Raw genomic sequence first — 18,731 nt, forward strand, 5'->3', positions numbered from 1 at the left:
CGATCCCAACTCTGCTTTCCCATAAAGTGGTAGGAATGAAGCCTGCCAGTTGAAGAATTTGACTTTTATCACCTGGAGCCAAAGCAGAGGTACTGTAGGAACGTGTGTGTAATTTCTCCACCTGTTGTCTGCGTGTCCCCAAATAAGTGATGGAAACTCTTGCTTGCTTTCAAACAAGAAAAGAGAGCGCAATTTTAAAGAGGAAAAAAACAGTTAAAACAGTCACAAGAAAAGAGCCAGAGCATCGAGGAACAGCTTTTTTTCTTCTCTTTCATGCATTCCTTAGAACAGCTGACCTAGGTCTAAATCTGAAGGAAAAGAAATAAAGGTGTATCAAGTGTCATAATCGAAAATCAGTGTGCAATTATGACTCATATGAGATACTGCTGTCCATAAACCATGAAAAAAGGAGAAGTTGTGAGATGAATAGCAGTTGCAGATGCTGAAAGTCCTCCAGCTCTGTGCCAGAAAAGCAATGCACAGACGTTAGCAAGAAATATCATATTTTTTGTGGAACCTTGGTAGATATAAGCAATGTTTGTGGAATGAATCTCATACTTTCAATTAGCATTAATTAGGAAACTCGCAAATTAAATAAGGGAAAGACAAGGTATAAGTACTGTTTACTAACAAGTAATCATGAGATACGAAAACCAATTGTTATTTGCATTTCCAAGCTTGCTACGCATACTTAAAGGTTTGGTGAGAGTACGCAGTACAGGACATGTACAGGGATGAAGAAAAGAACCTCTGGAGGAAACTTCAGTTTTGATGTCATTTTTCTGTAGTAAAAGCATAACGATTCTACTGGAACATTCTACGTGGGTTTCGATCAAAGGACTTTACTTATAGGGGACATTTCAGGGTGCTTTAACTGCTAGCTCTTTCCTTACTAGATTTTTAAAATGTTTTGTCTCTGATGCACTGGTTTGTATGTATTATATTGTAATATGTATAATATATATATTTATAATATGGGTAGATGATATCGACAGTCAACTTTCATGTAAGGCATTAGGAATGACAGAAAAGATTAAAGTAATTTGAACAGCAAGAAAAGAACTATACTGTGTAACAGTTTTGGTCACATTGTAAAGAGCCTTCTTTTCATTGTGAAAGTTTTTACAGCTGGCTGTAATACAGAAAGGAGAAAATTAAAACCCCTTTGATGAAGAATACTGTATATTGGAACATAGAAAAACAAAATGTTCATTTTGGAATGTAACATTTTAAAACGCTAATGCTTAAAGCTGAGTGTGAAGGACAGTAATGCATTATTATCAGATTTGTTATTTTTTGTGATCTCTTTTCCTTTTATTCTTTTTCTATTTATTAGTTTTTACACTTTTTAGTTTTAGTTAGACTTATCTAATGGTGAACTTAAAGGAGGCCCTTGTTTAAAAATTGTGGTTTGAAAGCTGAAGTCCCTGTGAAGCACAGGAAAAATAGTTCTCAGTTTGGTGTGTTAACAGATTCACTGAAAGGAGGAATGGTCCAATGTGGTGCAAAAGACTTTTAAACCACCTACTTGAACAACTCCCCTATTTCATTGGTCAAATTGTTCAAAGTGTTAAGAAATTGCGGATTTAAGTGTGACCCATATAACCTACTAGATTATAGCTCTCCAGGAACAGGATTGGTCAGTAGATTAATGCATAAGGATGGGCTGTCAAACTCAGGTCCTGGAGGGCCTGGTGTCTTCTGGTTTTTGTTTCAAGACCAAAGTTGGTCTAATTATTTAGTTAACAGCCTATTATTAATGGTGTCAACCAAGCTTTTCTATTTTATTGTATATTATAAGGTGTTTTATGTGTAATTTTACTTTTACTAAAGTGCATTCGTTCAGTAATCAACTCTCAAAGACCTTGAGAAAAAAACATTTTATTTAACAAAATAATTATTTTCATTGCTTAATTGACTACTTAGGTGGGACCAAAAGGCTGAGTTTGACACCTTTGGCATAGGGCTTTTTAGTACAGGAGAATGGTTAGACATAATAAATACTTTTTTCAAAGAATTAACCTACAGTTCCAATCGGGCTTTTGTTGTGGGTAGAATGTATCTTTTGCAATAGAGATTGAGAATAGATTGGAGAAGTGTAAGTTGTGAATGCCTCTGTCAGCGTTGGAGATGCAAGGTTATAGAGTGCAACACCATTAAACTTTTAGGTGCATTTGCTTGGTGTATTGTAGTCTTTTTACTCTGTGACACTGTTATGACATTTTATGTAAAGACAGGTGCTTTTCAGAAGTTTCTTTTTCTTACTTTTGCAAACGCTGTGCAACTGTTTTTCTCCATCTCCCATTTATTGTGGTTTCAATGTTATCATGTTGAAAATGGCAACCTTCAAATTAAAAAACAAACTACTGACTGTTCTGTCATTATACCATTTGGGAAACAAGAGGCTAACTGACTGATTTATTAGTGATGTGAGCTGAGACCAAATCCCTGTTATTTCTGCTTAATGGTGATTCACTGAGTAGTTTTAGTGTAATGCAATGGAAAACTTTACTGGCAGGCTTAACAGCCACAAAGCAAATTATTCTTAAACTCTGGATTGTTGTTAGCTAATTGTGTTTAGAGACAGTTAATTTTGAACAGACTCATGTACATTAGAGGCATGGGGTCTGGTCTCAGGCTTCCTGGTCAAACATCTGCCGGAGTGAGTTATTAGTTAAAAGCAATTTAAGCTCAGGTCACACACTAAAGTAATAGTTTTTAGGGTCTGTTGTTTTGATGTTTTCCTTAATGAAATCATAAACTATAGATTACAAAAACACAATCATACTGCTTTGCCAAACCTGTATGTGTAAGTCAAAATGGTAGGACATTACAGTTACACACTGCAACAACACTTGCTGTACGTAACACTTTTCTGGTCACTTTACACAAAGTGCTTTACAGGTAATGGGGACTCCCTTCCATCTTCACCAATGTGAAGCACCCGCCTGGATTTGAGAATTTGAATATGAAATTGTCATGTTCTTGTCAAGTAACTGGTCATTAGACAATTTCTGTGTCTGTGCTGATAATTCAAAGCAAGTTATATAAATCATAGTTACTTTTTTAAAGGCAATATTCTACCCATTTATAAACTTGGTAGTGCTGGGGCAATCTGGATAAAGTACCTTATTCAAGCTCACAGTAGCACTGTACCCCAGTGAGATTTCAGCCCACATCTCTCTGATGAGAACTACAGAGTCCTAACCACTACTCCACGCAGCCACCCACCATTAAACGTGAAACAAAAATAGAAATAAATTACAAGACCCAGAGCTTCCTTGAACAATTCTTGTGGGCTTTCCTGAAAGAAAGTTAATGCAGTGTAAATGAACTGGAGAGTGTAAATTAATGGTAGTATCCCATGCTCAAGCTGCAGTTCAGCTTAGAAGGGCTTGCTGTGGTTCTGCTGGAATCTGAGAGTCTCATAATTGCAATGTGTAGGTTGTAGTGCCTCCTAATGGAAAATTCTTTTTCAGTGTTACTGTGGTATTACTATACGCATGTCCACAGTAAAAAACTGTGGAGTGTGGTTAAAACTGGAGAATTTACAATAAGTGCTTTATTCAATGACAGCAGTCAGCCCGGCACCAGACTAAATCTGTTGGAGGTCTGCGCAGTTACCTTTTGGTTTATTCTATGATAACCTTTTGTAAACAGAGTATTCCTACTGCTTTAATTGCCATAATAAACCTTTGCATATACAGGCGCCAGACCCAGCCTCTCTTATCTGGCTTTGAAGTGATGATGCTTGAAACATTTCAGTAGTTCAAAGCAATTAAACTGGCCTAACTGTTTGCACACTGTAGTCACAACCTGTTTTGAGGCAGGTATTTTTGTTCAGGTGAGAAGGACAACACAGGTCCTTGTTTTACACCTAAAGGCACGGGCAAGAGGCAATTGCTTCAAAATATTTCTTCCTGCCTGCTGCTGATGAACTCGTACACCACTGCAAAACTATAATTTTTAGAAGAAAAAGACAGTTGCAACAGAGCACTGAAAGCTTTACAGGTGGCCATCATTAGGAGTGTTATCCCAGGGATGCCAGGAACTAAAAGTATGGCCAGTCTGTAGAGAAGGAATCATAAAAGTGTTTAAAAACCTCATTTCACAGTTTCACTTTGTAGTTATAAAACTGGAAATCTGTAATACTGTTAACACTCCAGGGATCTTAAGATACTGTAACAGTTCCTTTTAATAATACGTCTTAATTTAAATAAACTTCTTTATTTGAAATCTGCAATGTTGCACTGCAGTGTTAATGTGGTTAATTGTAAGTTGATGTGTACAATAAATAACAATAATTCTGGTCAGCAGTTTTTTTACTTTTAATAAAGCTAGCTGACAGTTTTACTGGTGTTTCACATTCAACTTTAAGAAGGAAGCACTAAGTAAAGGGATCATGCTTAATTAATAGGTTATGTAAAACATTTGAAGGCAAAGTGATTCTTCTTGGTCTTAAAGAAGGCTCTCCTTTTTTAAGACAATAGGTCTTTAATACCTATTTAATACCTTAAATGCCGTCATTGTTAAAGTATTTTCACTTTCTGATGAAGTTTATGTGCACAGCTTACATGCATGGGTGAATGAATTGGAGAAGAGAGTTTTTGCCTGGTTCTGTTCTTCAGTTCTTGTAATTCAGTTTATTTTTTTTCTTGATTTTGAGAGGATACATACACCGTACATAACTGTATAAATAAAACCCTTGAACCCTTTTACGGATTGTTACAAGAAAAAGAAACATAGCACAGTTGACAAAATTGTATGCAACAATATCCATAAACATTGGATACATTTTCAAGGATTACAGGATTGCTAATTGCCTCCCATAATTACTAAGGAAGTCTTTTAAAAGAGTCAGAACTCCTAGTTCATTGAGTGGCATGCAGTCCTAAAACAAACCAGAGACGATCGGTACTTTATAGTAGCAACCAGGAATTAATAAGATGGTAGTCTTTTTAAAACTGAAGGACACATGCACAAAAAGACAAAAATCTCTCCTCACGGGTTTATTTTTTCCCAGTCGGCAAATGTCAGCCTAATTTGCAGCAGTGATTTCTCTGTAGTTGATGGCATTCCATGCTGCTGGACAGTTTGGAGTGTGAGATTTCTTTTCATGCTCTGAAGAATGCGAACATGAGCCAGCACCCAGATGGATGCACGCATGGCCTTTATCTGTAACAGGGCAGCAAATGTGCTATGGTTGTAATATTAGATTTCATTGCAGGTTGCTGGAAGCAGAATGAGAACTGAATTAAAAATCGTGGGTGTTGTTTGCTGCATTAAACTGTTACGTTTGTAGAAAGAATTGTATTGCTTATGTTGCTGGTATGGATGGGTTTTCTGAAGTGTTTCCTAGCCGGTTGGTTTTCAGTAATTGTTTTTGAGGATGACCTTTGTTTTATTGTAAACCTTTTGTCCTCTGTTTATGGCACTTGCTTCTTTATAAAATGTGGTCGGAGGTGCAAGGAGTCCTGTCTTCTTTTTTCAAGTGAAATGAAGAGCTCCCTGTTAAACAGAGGTGTACAGGGTGTAGGAGAAGGGCCTGCTCCTGGACTGTGGGGGAGCTTGGTCATTTTAGCGGGAATGTTTAATACGCCTGGCAGGACAGCTGGCACAGAGCAATGAATGGGGCCAGTAATCTCGCTGTGGTTTCTTGTTGTGGTTACAGCCGAAACATCTCCACCACAAATGTCTGAGTCTCTCATTCTCTTTTTTTCTGAGCACAACCACACACAAACACTATATGCTTTATTCAGCTTCATGCCAGCAGTAACCTCTTTCATTTTTGTTAAGGGACTTGCTGCATGCTTGAGATGGAACGGGATGATAAACTGAAGTCCTAAAGTGCTGCAAGTTTAATAAGGCAGATATTAAGGAAATGATCTCCATTCCTTGTCAATCTTTCTTGTTCTTACAGCATTAACCCACAGTAGCACACCTAAGGTGTGCTAATGTGTGGGGTTTTCTGAGTGGTTTAGCTTCATTTTCTTAACATGTAACAGCAGACAGAAGGAAAATAATAAAATGTAATAAACACATTTAATATAGCAGTAATGTTCTCAGAGTAGTAAAAGACCACAATGTAAATCTAAACATCCTACTGTGTAAAATTTTATTTATTACAATATCTGAATATCTTCAGCGCGAGTGGAGTTACATCTGTAACTTAAAATATATATAAAATCTTCAAGCATTAAATCTTCAATATGGAAACAGCCAGATCATTTGATTTTTTTCTGTAATTTGCTTTACAAATGTGCTGATTTCTCCCTTGTGGCATTGAGTGGTACTTTGCATTCCACTGCAGGATGATTCTGTTGCACTTGCTTAGGCCTTACTAAATAACATTACTCTGCTTATCATGGTGCCCTTCCAGTCTCCTCCAGTGTCCATCTGCTGGGTTTCCGTACACTTAATGCTCCAGCGAAGCACAGATCAGGAGCTGCCCTAATGATGCATGCTGATCACATCATCCCTCTTGGGCTTTGAAGTGCTCATGGGTCTGAGGCTTTAGGGTCAAAGGTCACCGTGTTTATTTATGCAAAGCTGGATCATCTTAAACAGGCTTTTCAAGGCCTTGCAGACTTCAAAGATCGCAAAGCTGGCTGTGCCACGCCAAAGCAGGCACTGGTGCTTTTTATTACGCCAACTGAAAGCACGCTCTTCACTGCAGAGATGGAGAGACCTGTATTGTTTTATTTTCTCATTCAGTTTGGGAAGGTGTTAATTGATGGAGTCTGAGCAGAGTTCTATTACTTATGCAAACAAGCGGTAAATATATTTGCTTATATCTGCAGTGTTGGCAGTCCCTCAGTTTTCACTGTTTAGCTCGTTTCCTTTGATAAAGGACCTGGGAGCCACAGTGGTGAAAAGATTCCAAAGCAGCAGTGAGATAAGGATCAGATTCCAAAACTCCCAGAAAGTCAAGGCTTCGACAGTTCTTTCTAGAAAGAAAAGCCCTGTTTGTGACACACCGTAGCGAGACTGAGCCATGAATCAAGGTAATGGCTCGCATGGTGTGGAACACAAATGACATCTTTTAACTCTGTTATGTCATCCTTCTCTGTTTTGCCTTATTTTCCCCATTTGTCTGATACCATATAGAAAATACAAGTCAATGAATTCTGTATTACACTGACTTGGACTAAATCAAATTTCTGTTGGTTTTTTTTTACATTGAACGTGCAGTTATGTAAAAATTAGTCCATGAGTACATCTTATTTAATTGGCATGTAAGATACCAAAAACACTATTAAAAATAAACTGCTCTGAGTAGATTTTCGGAGGTGTGGGGATATAAAAACGGTATAAAGGGAACGAAAGAAGGAGTGTGTTCACTTTATCAAACATGCCTTTTGCCTTGTAATAGAATCTTCTCCCTGTCCTTCAGAGCAGAATCTTTTAATGTCACTCATAGAGCTCTCTAGTATGCAGAAAATGTTTTTGTGGTGGCAGAAAGTAAAAAATATACTTAAATTGAGAAAGCAGTACCTAAATAAGGGAGGTTAAACAAAAGCAAGATACATAACAAGCCTAGGCAAGAAATCCCCAAAAAGTTCAACGGTCATACCAGCTCAGGATACCAAGATGACAATGTTTGCTAATCTACTAGAGGAACAAGGTTCCTGGTTGCAGCATGTATTCTTTTTGCTACTTTTTAATTGTTCCCATCACATTTATTTGTCCAAGATAATTGTGTATTTGTGTGTAATATACAGACATCTGTTTAATTCTACGTTCTTTTTGCTCCACGTACTACCTGGTTATCATCTCTGTGTGCACTCTGTAAAGTTTCCTGAAACTCAAAGAAAAAAAAAAGTCAAATGAAATCTTTGCATTCTTAATGAGAAAATGGATTGATGCATGATGCACCATGCACTCTGATTTTTTTCCAATGGTGATGTCTTTTGAGTAATTCTGGAGACAAGTCCCTGAAGAATAAAACAGCAAAAGACTCTTGTTCTTATATTGCTGCGTTCTGTCAAGGAAAGCAGGTCTGAGAACTAAAATGCTAAGATAAACGTGGATTTATATTTTTGTAAATTGTAAAATCAAGTTAGTTAACTCAAAATTCAATTGACCAAGTGAAAAAACAGATGCTATATTTATGACACTGACTGTAAGTATGTTGCAGAGGCGATTAATCTGTCATGCCTTCTCTAGAAACCATTCCTCCATGCTGTTATAGTTACTAATGTAATAATGTCCCTTTGGTAAGTATGGCTCATACTTCTACAGCTGTTGTAACTTGCCGTGACATGACTGGATAGTGTCACAGAACAAAGGCGGTAAGGGTTTCCATATCTCATGGTCTCTGTGCTATTGTGTATCAAAATGCTTTTTATTCATAAATGGGGTAACAGCTGCAGTTACAGTAACATCATACGTGGTGCAGTGGAAAAATTTTCAGTTGTAAGATAACATTATTTTTGAGAAGAACATCCCAGCTTTTTAGTTTAAACCCATATTGCAACAGTATTTTTAAGATTTGAAAGTATACGTCAAAGAATTATTAATAATTTGTTTGTTCTGCCAGCAGTGTAATGGAGTATCTAAAACACAAAAAAAAGAATACATTTGAAAGAGAAACTGATGGGATCCGAGTTAATTTACCTTACGTCTCTCTGTGGCGAGGGGTCTGAAAAAATGAAAAACCATAGGCCCTCATTCTCTTGAGCACTGATGATAAATTGAGTGCATACCTTTGAAAACTCCTTAATGGAAAAATGAAAGGGGCCACCGTGCTGTACGAATCATATTTCTTAAGGAAACAGCCATACTTTTACAGCCATCCGTGCTATAAACAGTAGGCTTAAAAGAAAATATATATGGAAAGGTTACACAAACAGTGTTGTAATGGAGAGGTTCTTTGAAATTCATAGTCAAATAACTGAAAGAGTGGCTTAGCTGCTTTATTTCACGGGAGTTTTATGAAATGTGTGAAAACTGGCCTGGTACTGGGTCTTATTCCTCTTTAAAAAAAGACTGCCCTGATAAAAGCTGCAGTCTGGAGTATGTTTTGTTTAACAAACCTAACTACCTACATCTGGTGGTTTATTTTGTTCTTACTACACCCGGAGTAGTAATATTTTCAGTGTTTGTGAGCGGTTGGAAGGTGAATAATGCATGAAAAGAAAAAAAGAATGAATGAATGAGTATCACATAGACCAGAGCAAATAGGAAGATGAATAAAGAGGAAGGAGAAAGAATTGAACCAGTGGAAGAGAAGGCAGTGTTTTATGGAACGGCTATTGTGAGTCTCTTTTTTTTTAAATAATGAAAGAACCAGCACAGTGGTCTCCTTTCCTCTACTGCTTGGTGCTTGATAGCTTCTGGTAAGCCGCCCATTCTCCGTCAATAACTGACCAGGTTCAAGCTGGATAAAATGCAAAGCTGCGTATAGTGGAGATCAAAAAGATTGCAAGCACTTCGGACGGCTTCAAAGGCCTGGCTAGGAATCAGGTGGCTCTGAAAATGCCAGTCATTCAGTGTATGTGTGAGCAGAGCTAACTTAGTGTAACTTGAGGAAAACAGCATAGAGTTTCTACTCTGTAAGCAGGAGCTTTTTATGTGCCATTTGGCACCAAATGTTAATTTGTTTCAGACACCTTTGTGATGTTAATATATGAACATGTTCACAGCTTTTTAAGAACAAGCCAGCCCCAAGATGTGACTAATCTTTTTTGACTCCTACATTCTTTTTTTTATAGTGCTGCTAGGGAGACCACAAATATATAGAATCTGTCAGCATCATAGGAGTTCTGTTTTTTTGTGTGCCTTTTTCTTTTTAGCTATTAAAAATGAAAGTTTGATTCTGTGGCATTTTATGGAACAAATGAGCCTATCACAAATGCTATGTTTTATTCCTCTGATTGGGGTTTAATATACATTCTGTGATTGCTCTGTTCAAGTAAAAAGATTAAGCTTAAAACTGAGTTCTGAACAATAATTAGTGAACACTTTACCTGACATTCAAAGATTGAGAAGAAGATTTCTGTTATTTGTGAAAAAAGGATGTATTTTGAAATTTTGTAAGATGTTTGGTAAGAACTACAACCATTCAGTGGCCACTATGTCTTAGCAATTGCTCACTTTTTGTGAACTTGTGGTTGGTTCGTATTTTCTCATGAAATGAAAATAATTATGAGGCAAAAAGTGTTATCAGTGATCACCAGACAGTTTTTCATGATGTATGCAGAGTAATCATTAGATAATCATAATAACATTTTTTTGTTCAGTATTCCTTTTGTTGAAACCTCTGAGAATGCAATACATCTTGATAACTTTCATAAAAAAGCATGTACTGTACTGTAGTTGGTGTATTTGGCATGAAATTGGCTTGTAATTCTTGCTGTATCAGATCCTGATTTGGAACAGAACTGGAAACCATAACACTGCCTGTTATAACATTTTCTGTACAAGACTGTATGTGTTCTGGCATTCATAGGCTAAAGGAAGACCCTTTGTTTGGTTTTGTAGGCATTACATTGGTTTAAACTAATATATCTTGGTTTTAGTCCCGTTCCAGATCAAGAACTGATAATGCAAGAATTACAAGTCTATTTGAGCAAATTCACTGTCACGTGGTGTTTAGCATAAGGTTTCGAACTTTGTGTGTTGTCTTTTTATACATTCTTAACAGTCCATTTCTCTTCTAAATATAATAAATCTATGCTCTGCTGCTAAATGCTGTGAAAAACCCTCAAAAGGAATTAGTTCCAGATTTCAGACTCCCCAAGATCTGACAATGACGTGCCTGTTCTGATTGAACTAATGAGCTCTTCCGGATCTCTGCAGATGACTCAAGCACAGGAAAGGATGGTCCGGTGCTACCAGAAGGGGGTGGCACACAGTATACAAATGAGGACCTGTCAGGAAAACAATGGGGTAAGGCAGAAGAATGCTGGACTTTGATGTTTGTGGGTTGTGACTAACAATATGCAGAGGCAAAGAAAAGGAGACCGGGAATGTTCATACCTTATTCTGGGGCTAGAAAGGCCTTGATCCCGCTGGTTACACAAGGCTACGATGGCCCAGTGGATCCCATATGACACTGATTAGAAATGTCTTTATATTGCATCTGACCTGAAGAGGCCAGCGTCAGCTTAAATACAGTATTCTGTGAGCCAAATTCTAAATGTCAGAGTCTTGTGATGTGATATGAAATGTGATATTCTGATATTCTGAGTAAAATATTCGACTGTTCTGATGCCCTTTAAGCTCTGGTAGTCCTGAACACATTTCGTTTTGAGCTACAACACGTGATTCTTGGACTGACTTGGTTAAAAGTAATGTTAGGTCTGGCATTAGCCTGGGTTTTGAAATGTGTGTTATATAATTACATTAGTAAAATTTCAGGATTTATAGATTTATGTCATTTTCATTTTAATGTAAAGGAATCAAATGTATTAACATTTTCCAGATCTTCCAGGCGTATTCTGTTATTTACATTTAAAAATATATTTCCATGCATTGTACACAATTTTATTGGTATCACCTCCAAATATCTGAAGAGTAAAGTCTTTTTTTTTCTGCACATGCACGAGTAGTAAATTACCACAAGTAACCCCAGATTAGTTGGACATGCACTGTAAAATAAATAAATAAATGCATTATTTTAGAAGATAAATTAAAAGTTATTAAAAAGATTTTGATGTTTATGTTAATAAATCATTTACCTCTTCTAGACAATGTGAGGCAAACACAATGCTAGCATATATAGTTATAAGTTTCGAATTTACATCAAGCGGCATTATGTTAAAATTACTGTATATAATGCCTCATTTCAAACATTGTGTGTGATTTTGGTCACCATGTTATAGAAAATATATTCTTGCTTGTTATGAGATAGAGAACTTACAGTATGTGATATAACATGTGGTCACCATGAAACTGTATAACAGCATTCTTCCAGTGACCAGTGTTCAGAAGCTGAATAAAAGTGCAGATCAAGTAGTTGTCCAAGAGTAAAGGAAGGCATGATAACAGAAGTCAATAAGATGCTAGTACAGTAGCAAGGTTCAGAAGTGATGACTGTATTCAACTGAGAATTTGTTTTTTATTGTGAACTTGAAATCACTTAACTGTTATCATGACATTCAGCAAGGCTCACTGGAATACATGGGCAAGTTGTCAGAGACTGACTGTGGTACATCTCAGAGAGTGTCAATTTCTTTCAGGGCAGTGATTAAGGCAGAAAATGTCAAGGTGATTGTATTTGTTTAGAAAACGTGTCTCCGTAATGTATTGCACTGTCACGAGTGTTGGTACGAAGCTCCCCTCTTGACCTTGCAGTGAGGCCCAGGTTCACTCAGCCTGCCAAGATGCGGAAGAGGGTGATCGCCCGTCCGGTGGGCAGCTCCGTTCGGCTGAAGTGCGCCGCAAGTGGAAACCCCCGACCTGACATCGCCTGGCTGAAGGACAGCAAGCCACTGACCCCCCAGGAGGTGGGGGAAGGACGCAAGAAAAAGTGGACTCTGAGCCTCAAGAACCTCGCCCCCGAGCACAGCGGGAAATACACCTGCCGCGTCTTCAACCGGGCCGGAGAAATCAACGCCACCTACAAGGTGGAAGTTATCCGTAAGTGCTGAAACGTGGTTGGATTTCGCCACCAAGGAGTTTCAAAATTCAGTTTTTGTGTCAGATAATTAACGGTGCATTAAGTTATTGAGAAGCAATGGCTATTTCCAGTGCAGCTGCTCTTGTGCCTGCTATAAATCTCCTTACTCATTTCCCTTAGCTCCTCCTCAGCAAATTATGACTTTTGCCGCCAAGGACATCTGCTTTCTAATGTGCAGTTCAAGCAACCGGGCAGAATAAATTTGAAAACCTCTTGGCATGACCATTCACAGAGAAACAATAGTCCCATATCTTGTATCATGATGGCCTAAAATGGTATTATGCAAATAGTAACAAAGAAGGAATCTATGGATGAATTAAATATTTTGAATTAAATTTGAATGAATTGTGAAATTGGTCACACAGTTTAAAATGCTTACATATACGTCGGCAATGTGATCTGCTGTAGTGCATTCCTGAGGAGACAGTCAGCTTTTGAAGAAAATGACACATATGTGTGCTTTTTCTAATATGACACCAGACTGATAACATCTGAGTTTGCGTTCTAATCCTTGTCACAGTTCCCGAGCTTCAGTTTTCAGATAAAGTCTTAAGAAAATTGGCAATTCTGTATGTAATGGAGAAAGATGAGCGAGGTGATTTAAAACTTTATATAAGAACCATATTGGGGAGGTGGGGTTAGGGGTTTCATTGTGAAAAGTGCTCCAACCTGCTGGACATCTGGTCTCTATTAGACTACAGCTGTGTGTGGACTCTGAAAAACATATGTTTATACTAAAACCAGAAGCAGAGAGGGTGGAAATGAATCAAACATCATCCTCGTGTCAGATGTGGCATTTTCTTCTCTATCAAAAACATACGTGGCTGGGAACAAAATAGTTTCTGTTTCAGAAAATGAGATGTCATCTCTCGTAGCTCTCTGAATCCGAATTTGCCTATTACAAGTGTTTCAGGATAAGAGAAGGATCCATCATATGAGACTCCACCTAAATTTGATCTTGACAGTGATGTTCTGATCCTGTGGTGATTTAACAGAAGGATTTCTAATCTTGTCGGAATTAAACAGTGGTTTCCAGATTACAACTTCTGCTTTGTAGGGGATCAACTTTAATTCTCTGAAATGTAGAGAAACCAAAACTGGATTTTCTCCATACCACAAGAACTGCTACCCAGTTTCAGATATATATATATACTGAGAGGCATTACAGCTCTATATATATACTGAGAGGCATTAAACTGCAGCAAATGTGTATTGGAACCAGTAGAATTTCATCTATTTTTAATGGCTCTCAGCATGGTAGCATTTTCCAACAGTTTGCATGATAATGTGTTAATGTTTCAGGCAAGGTAAAATTTTCTGGGCAATGTTTTAAACTACATGTGGCATAAATGACAACATTTATGAAAAGCAACTGTTGATTCACTATTTCCAAGGTAAATCATTGCTTAACTAACAAAGGATGCTTTATGCCATGTATGCTATACAGTCTATTATGTAATTGATTTGTTTCATGTCTGCATGCCTAGACTGTGTTTTTATATGGGGTGGATTGGAGGCACATGTTCGTTTTCAGTAATGCCACTAATCTAGCAAAATCTTCCTGTTGGGTGCATTTGTAAACAAGTTACCACTTTCCATAAATTACGGTGGAGTGACTCCTTTACTTAATTAATACTGCCCGTGTCCAGCATATTCATGTGTAATACAGGGTGAACAAATAAGGAATCTCCTAATTATTTCTCACAGAGAGGTAGTGCTTAGGGAGAAAGTACTTAACCAGAATAATATATTCTTCTCGGCCGGACCTCTGTCTGTTACATAGATTGAGTGGATCAGACCTGAATTTGTCCCTGGATATGACAGACATTAACATGGCTTCTGTCGTTAAGGTAGATTGTAAAAAGTCTTTTCTTTCCTGCAATAGAGCGGACAAAATCCAAGCCTATCTTGACGGGCACTCATCCCGTCAACACCACAGTAGACTACGGCGGGACGACCTCTTTCCAGTGCAAGGTGAGAAGCGACGTCAAGCCGGTCATCCAGTGGCTGAAGCGTGTGGAATACGGCAATGAGAACAAGTACAACTCCACCATCGACGTCGGGGAGCACAAGTTTGTGGTGCTGCCCACGGGGGAGGTGTGGTCCCGCCCGGATGGCTCCTATCTCAACAAGTTGCTCATCACACGGGCCAAGGAGGAGGATGCTGGCATGTACATCTGCCTGGGAGCGAACACCATGGGCTACAGCTTCCGCAGCGCCTTCCTGACCGTCCTGCCTGGTACGAGCCCCTTCGTCTCTTCATCTTTCGGTTTGCAGCCATACTGCATCGTTTGCTTAACCAGATTTGTGGCTTTAAACCTAAAAGGCTAGTTTGAGATTTTTTTAACCCAAAGCATTGTGGAACACACTACCCAGCCATGTTTTAGTAGCTCGAACCCTAACTACCAAGGCAGGCTGGTAACCCTTTTGTAACCCTTCTTGTCTTCTCATGTTTTCCTTTTAATGCTCAAATTGAAATTTAAAGGGTGTGCATTAGAAAAAGAAAATAAATATTTGCAGCTGTGGAGAAGTAGGGATTTGCACAGTACAGCGTACAATGCTGCTTCTTAGGGCACCTTGTCGCCTTTCAGGCCCCTTATAAGAGGACGTCAGTGGCCGTTGAGTCTAAACACACCCTGCTTTTTAGTATTTTAATACCATGGTTCCCTCATCAGCTATGGTAAAAGACCACTCACATACTGGGGATGGAGTGCCATCATCCAAAAAATGTCCAATCGAGGACGGGATTGGAGGCTATAGACTAGGTCCCAGTTAAGAGAAGCCCACCTTTGTAAAATAAGAAGCCCTCCTGTTTTAAGCTTATTGGTTTTGCTTATTTCATAGTGTCTACTCAGAAAGAAAAACTTGTTGGGAGAAGTCTGATGTAGCAAAAATGCAGGAATAATAATGATAGATATTAACATATTACCTGAAAATGAAATATTTTAAATTACTGTGTCTATTATACAGTTGACCATTTTCCTTTATATGCTTCTATTTCTGATTCTTTAAACATTGTTATAGATTACAGTTTGATGTTTGTGCTTCAACAGGGGTGTTCACATTTATTTGATTATGAGCAGATCAGTGTAACTGCACTGTGCTTCCTGACATCTACATACTAATCTCAAGGGGGCAATAGCTGTGAAGACAAGAGATGTCTTCTGAAAAGCCTGTCTTGTATGCATTAAATGTTAGCCTGCAAAAAAAAACTGTGCTTTGCCTTCTGACAAACAAGACATGACTTTGCATTGCAACTGTTACACTTTGCAGTCACATTACCCTTTTGTGATTAATGCAACAGGATATAAAATTTGTCTTTTACAGACCTTGGCATGACATTGTAATGAAATATGACACAGTGGGCTAGAGCTTTCTTCAGTCTGCTTTCCATTATTTTTCTTTTTTTTTATCCCTAACTTTTCTTTCTGCTTTCTTCCCATGTGCTGCTGCTCCGCAGACCCCAAGCCGCCCAGCACGCCAGTGCTAACCCCCCCATCCAGCAGTCTGCCCTGGCCGGTCATCATCGGCATTCCGGCCGGCGCGGTGTTCATCTTTGGCACGATCCTCCTTTGGCTCTGCCAGACGAAGAAGCACTGCTCCTCCCCGGTGGCGACAGCCGCCAGCGCCCAGGCTGCCCATCGCCAGCCCCCCAGGGAGAGGACCTGTGTCCCTCAAGTCCCAGACAAAGACTGCGGGAATTACGAGGAGTATTTAGCCCAGCAGCAGCATTTGCTAGCCCAAGGGGGACCTGCCTTGGCGTCAGCCATGGCTCCGAAAATGTATCCAAAGATCTACACGGACATCCACACACACACCCACTCGCACGTGGATGGGAAGATACACCAGCACCAGCACATTCACTATCAGTGTTAGCTGCGAAAGGAGTTCCTAAGGGAATCGACCACAGCAACAGAGTGTGACTGCATGCGCCCTCACACATCCTGACATTTTTTCGGTGTGGTACCTATGCCTAGAGAACCGTTCACTGCCAGCCACCAGTGGGCCTCAAACTGGATTTAAAAAATAATGAGAAATATATTAGAGACAACGTGAATACGTTTTGTTCAGTGAGTTGGGAGAAACAATGAAGGAAGACAGGTCTTGGGGTTGGGGTGGGGTGGGTTGGGGAGCAAGACGGAATTTGTTATGTTATTGTCTTGGTTAATCAGGGGGGCAAACAAAAATAAAAGTTCATGTGACTGAAGTCAGCAAACGTACTCTGTTAGCTTTGCCTTGATAGGATCTTTTTTTTCCCACAACAGGAGTAGCTCAGTCTCTATCGGCTTTTTGGGATTAACATTTCTTTGGCTCTGGGCCAATCGCAACACAACAAGAATGTGCCAAGAGGAAACTCTTAACAAGCAAGTTTTATGTCAAAAGCAAGAAAATGTCAGCAAGGTTTACCGATGGAAAAAAGTTTTTTTGTGCGGAATATATATGCAGAAATGTTTGACTTTAAAAATGTAAGTATATACACACATCAGAAATATTAAAGGGTCATTTGGGGTACAGTATATACTGTAATTCCCTAAGAATGCAGTGATGATACTGTGATAAGGATGCAGTAACTTGGTGTGCACCACGTTAAAATTTATCTGTAAGTAATGCACTTGCCGTAATTTATTTAGTAACTCCGTGTGCTGAAGAGAACAGGGTGTGGGAGGTTGTCACTTGATGGAAATAAGATCTCTCTTTATAAAAAAAACAAAAGAGAGACAACAGTTTGAAATAACAGGGCATTAATCATGCCAGAAAGAAAAGGCTTGTGCCATTCTGCAATATAAAAAGTGATTCAGTGACCACATCGTGGATTGGTAAATGTTCTAATGCTTGTATGGGCCAGAGTAGTAGTGCTCTTTTGTCCATAGTAGGAAGGTATTGTATTTCTTATATTTTTGGCACACAGTTACTCGAGCTCACTTGATATCCTTGATTTCCCAGTGCTGTTGACAATATTTAATTTCCGAATAAAATCGAACATAAAGGCTTATTTTATTTCTTCATACTCAGGTGGCCCTTTATTTTTTTTATTCTTTTGTTTTGCTTTTTTGATGTGTGTGTATATCTAAATCCCTGACCACTATTAATGCCAATAAGGAACTGCTTAATTTATTTGCCATTGACTGCTGAGTATCCATGCCCTTTCAGGTTATAGATACACACAAATGGCACGATTAAAAAAAAACAATAACAGAATGCCATTGCTAGACACCAAATGCCTCCACTTTCAATGGTTGGAGGCCTTCCCGTGAAGAAGGAGTACAGAAGACTGAATGTGAGGAATGGTGATTTTATTATATCATCCAATGAGCAAACCCTACAGTTGTGTTGATATTGGAATAAAATGCTACTTATCAATGCCAAATTGACTGCCGATTAAATATCAGCTAGTTCCAGATATGAACTAATTCTGAGTAAAATTCTAAAAATGTTCCTCACAATCACATTTTATTGACTTGAGGAAGGAAAGGACCATAATAGTGCCTGTGTGGACTAGAGTAAAATTTAACCACAAAATATAAAGCTTTAGTAATTCTATATAGATTTTAAACAGAAGTCATGTATATTTAATTTATTTTGTTAAGCAAGATATAATGTATAATGTGTTCATCAAACCTGGCATTTCTATACATATTTTGATCCAAAATATAAGCAATTGATGCCATTTTCCTCTAGTTGCCATGTAAGCTATGTAGCATATAATGAATACTTTGTTGTCATGTTGTCAAGTCATATATTTGTATGCGCTGTTTGAAAAATACCGAAATTGTAATTATTAATATCTTTGTATTGACAATCCTGTACAGTCTGCCCTCTTTGTTGGAATTGTTATCAAAAAGTTTATTCATTTGGAGACATTTTAATCATTTTATCACTGTTATTAAAAAAAGCAGAAAAGACTCCAGTTTTATTTCTTCATGCTTTTAAAAAGCAATTTCTTGCCTTCTGTCACGTTGTAATGTTTTTATAATTGCGATATACACTATAAAAAAACAGCATTCTCTTACTAAACAGGTAGGACCCTGTTCCCAGAAAACATATTGCTACTCAGTCATAGACTGAGCTATGCCACAAGCAGGCTTTTCATATCAAAGTAGAGAGGAAG

At 38.3% G+C, this 18,731-nt stretch overlaps 1 protein-coding gene across 1 annotated transcript in view; it reads left to right on the plus strand.

Moving 5' to 3' along the window:
- The window catches only part of fgfrl1a (fibroblast growth factor receptor like 1a), a 117,801-nt gene extending 99,276 nt beyond the window's left edge, over positions 1 to 18,525 (plus strand). The window contains exons 4-7 of the mRNA XM_088630870.1: positions 10,801 to 10,890; positions 12,298 to 12,582; positions 14,508 to 14,861; positions 16,083 to 18,525. Of these exons, the coding sequence (XP_088486996.1) occupies positions 10,801 to 10,890; positions 12,298 to 12,582; positions 14,508 to 14,861; positions 16,083 to 16,498 (1,145 nt within the window). The 3' untranslated portion in view covers positions 16,499 to 18,525. The remainder of the gene's footprint in view (positions 1 to 10,800; positions 10,891 to 12,297; positions 12,583 to 14,507; positions 14,862 to 16,082) is intronic.
- Positions 18,526 to 18,731: the final 206 nt, after the last annotated feature.

The sequence above is a fragment of the Lepisosteus platostomus genome, chromosome 1, assembly GCF_059453375.1.
Source record: "Lepisosteus platostomus isolate fLepPlt1 chromosome 1, fLepPlt1.hap1, whole genome shotgun sequence".
NCBI classification, from domain to species: Eukaryota; Metazoa; Chordata; class Actinopteri; order Semionotiformes; family Lepisosteidae; genus Lepisosteus; species Lepisosteus platostomus.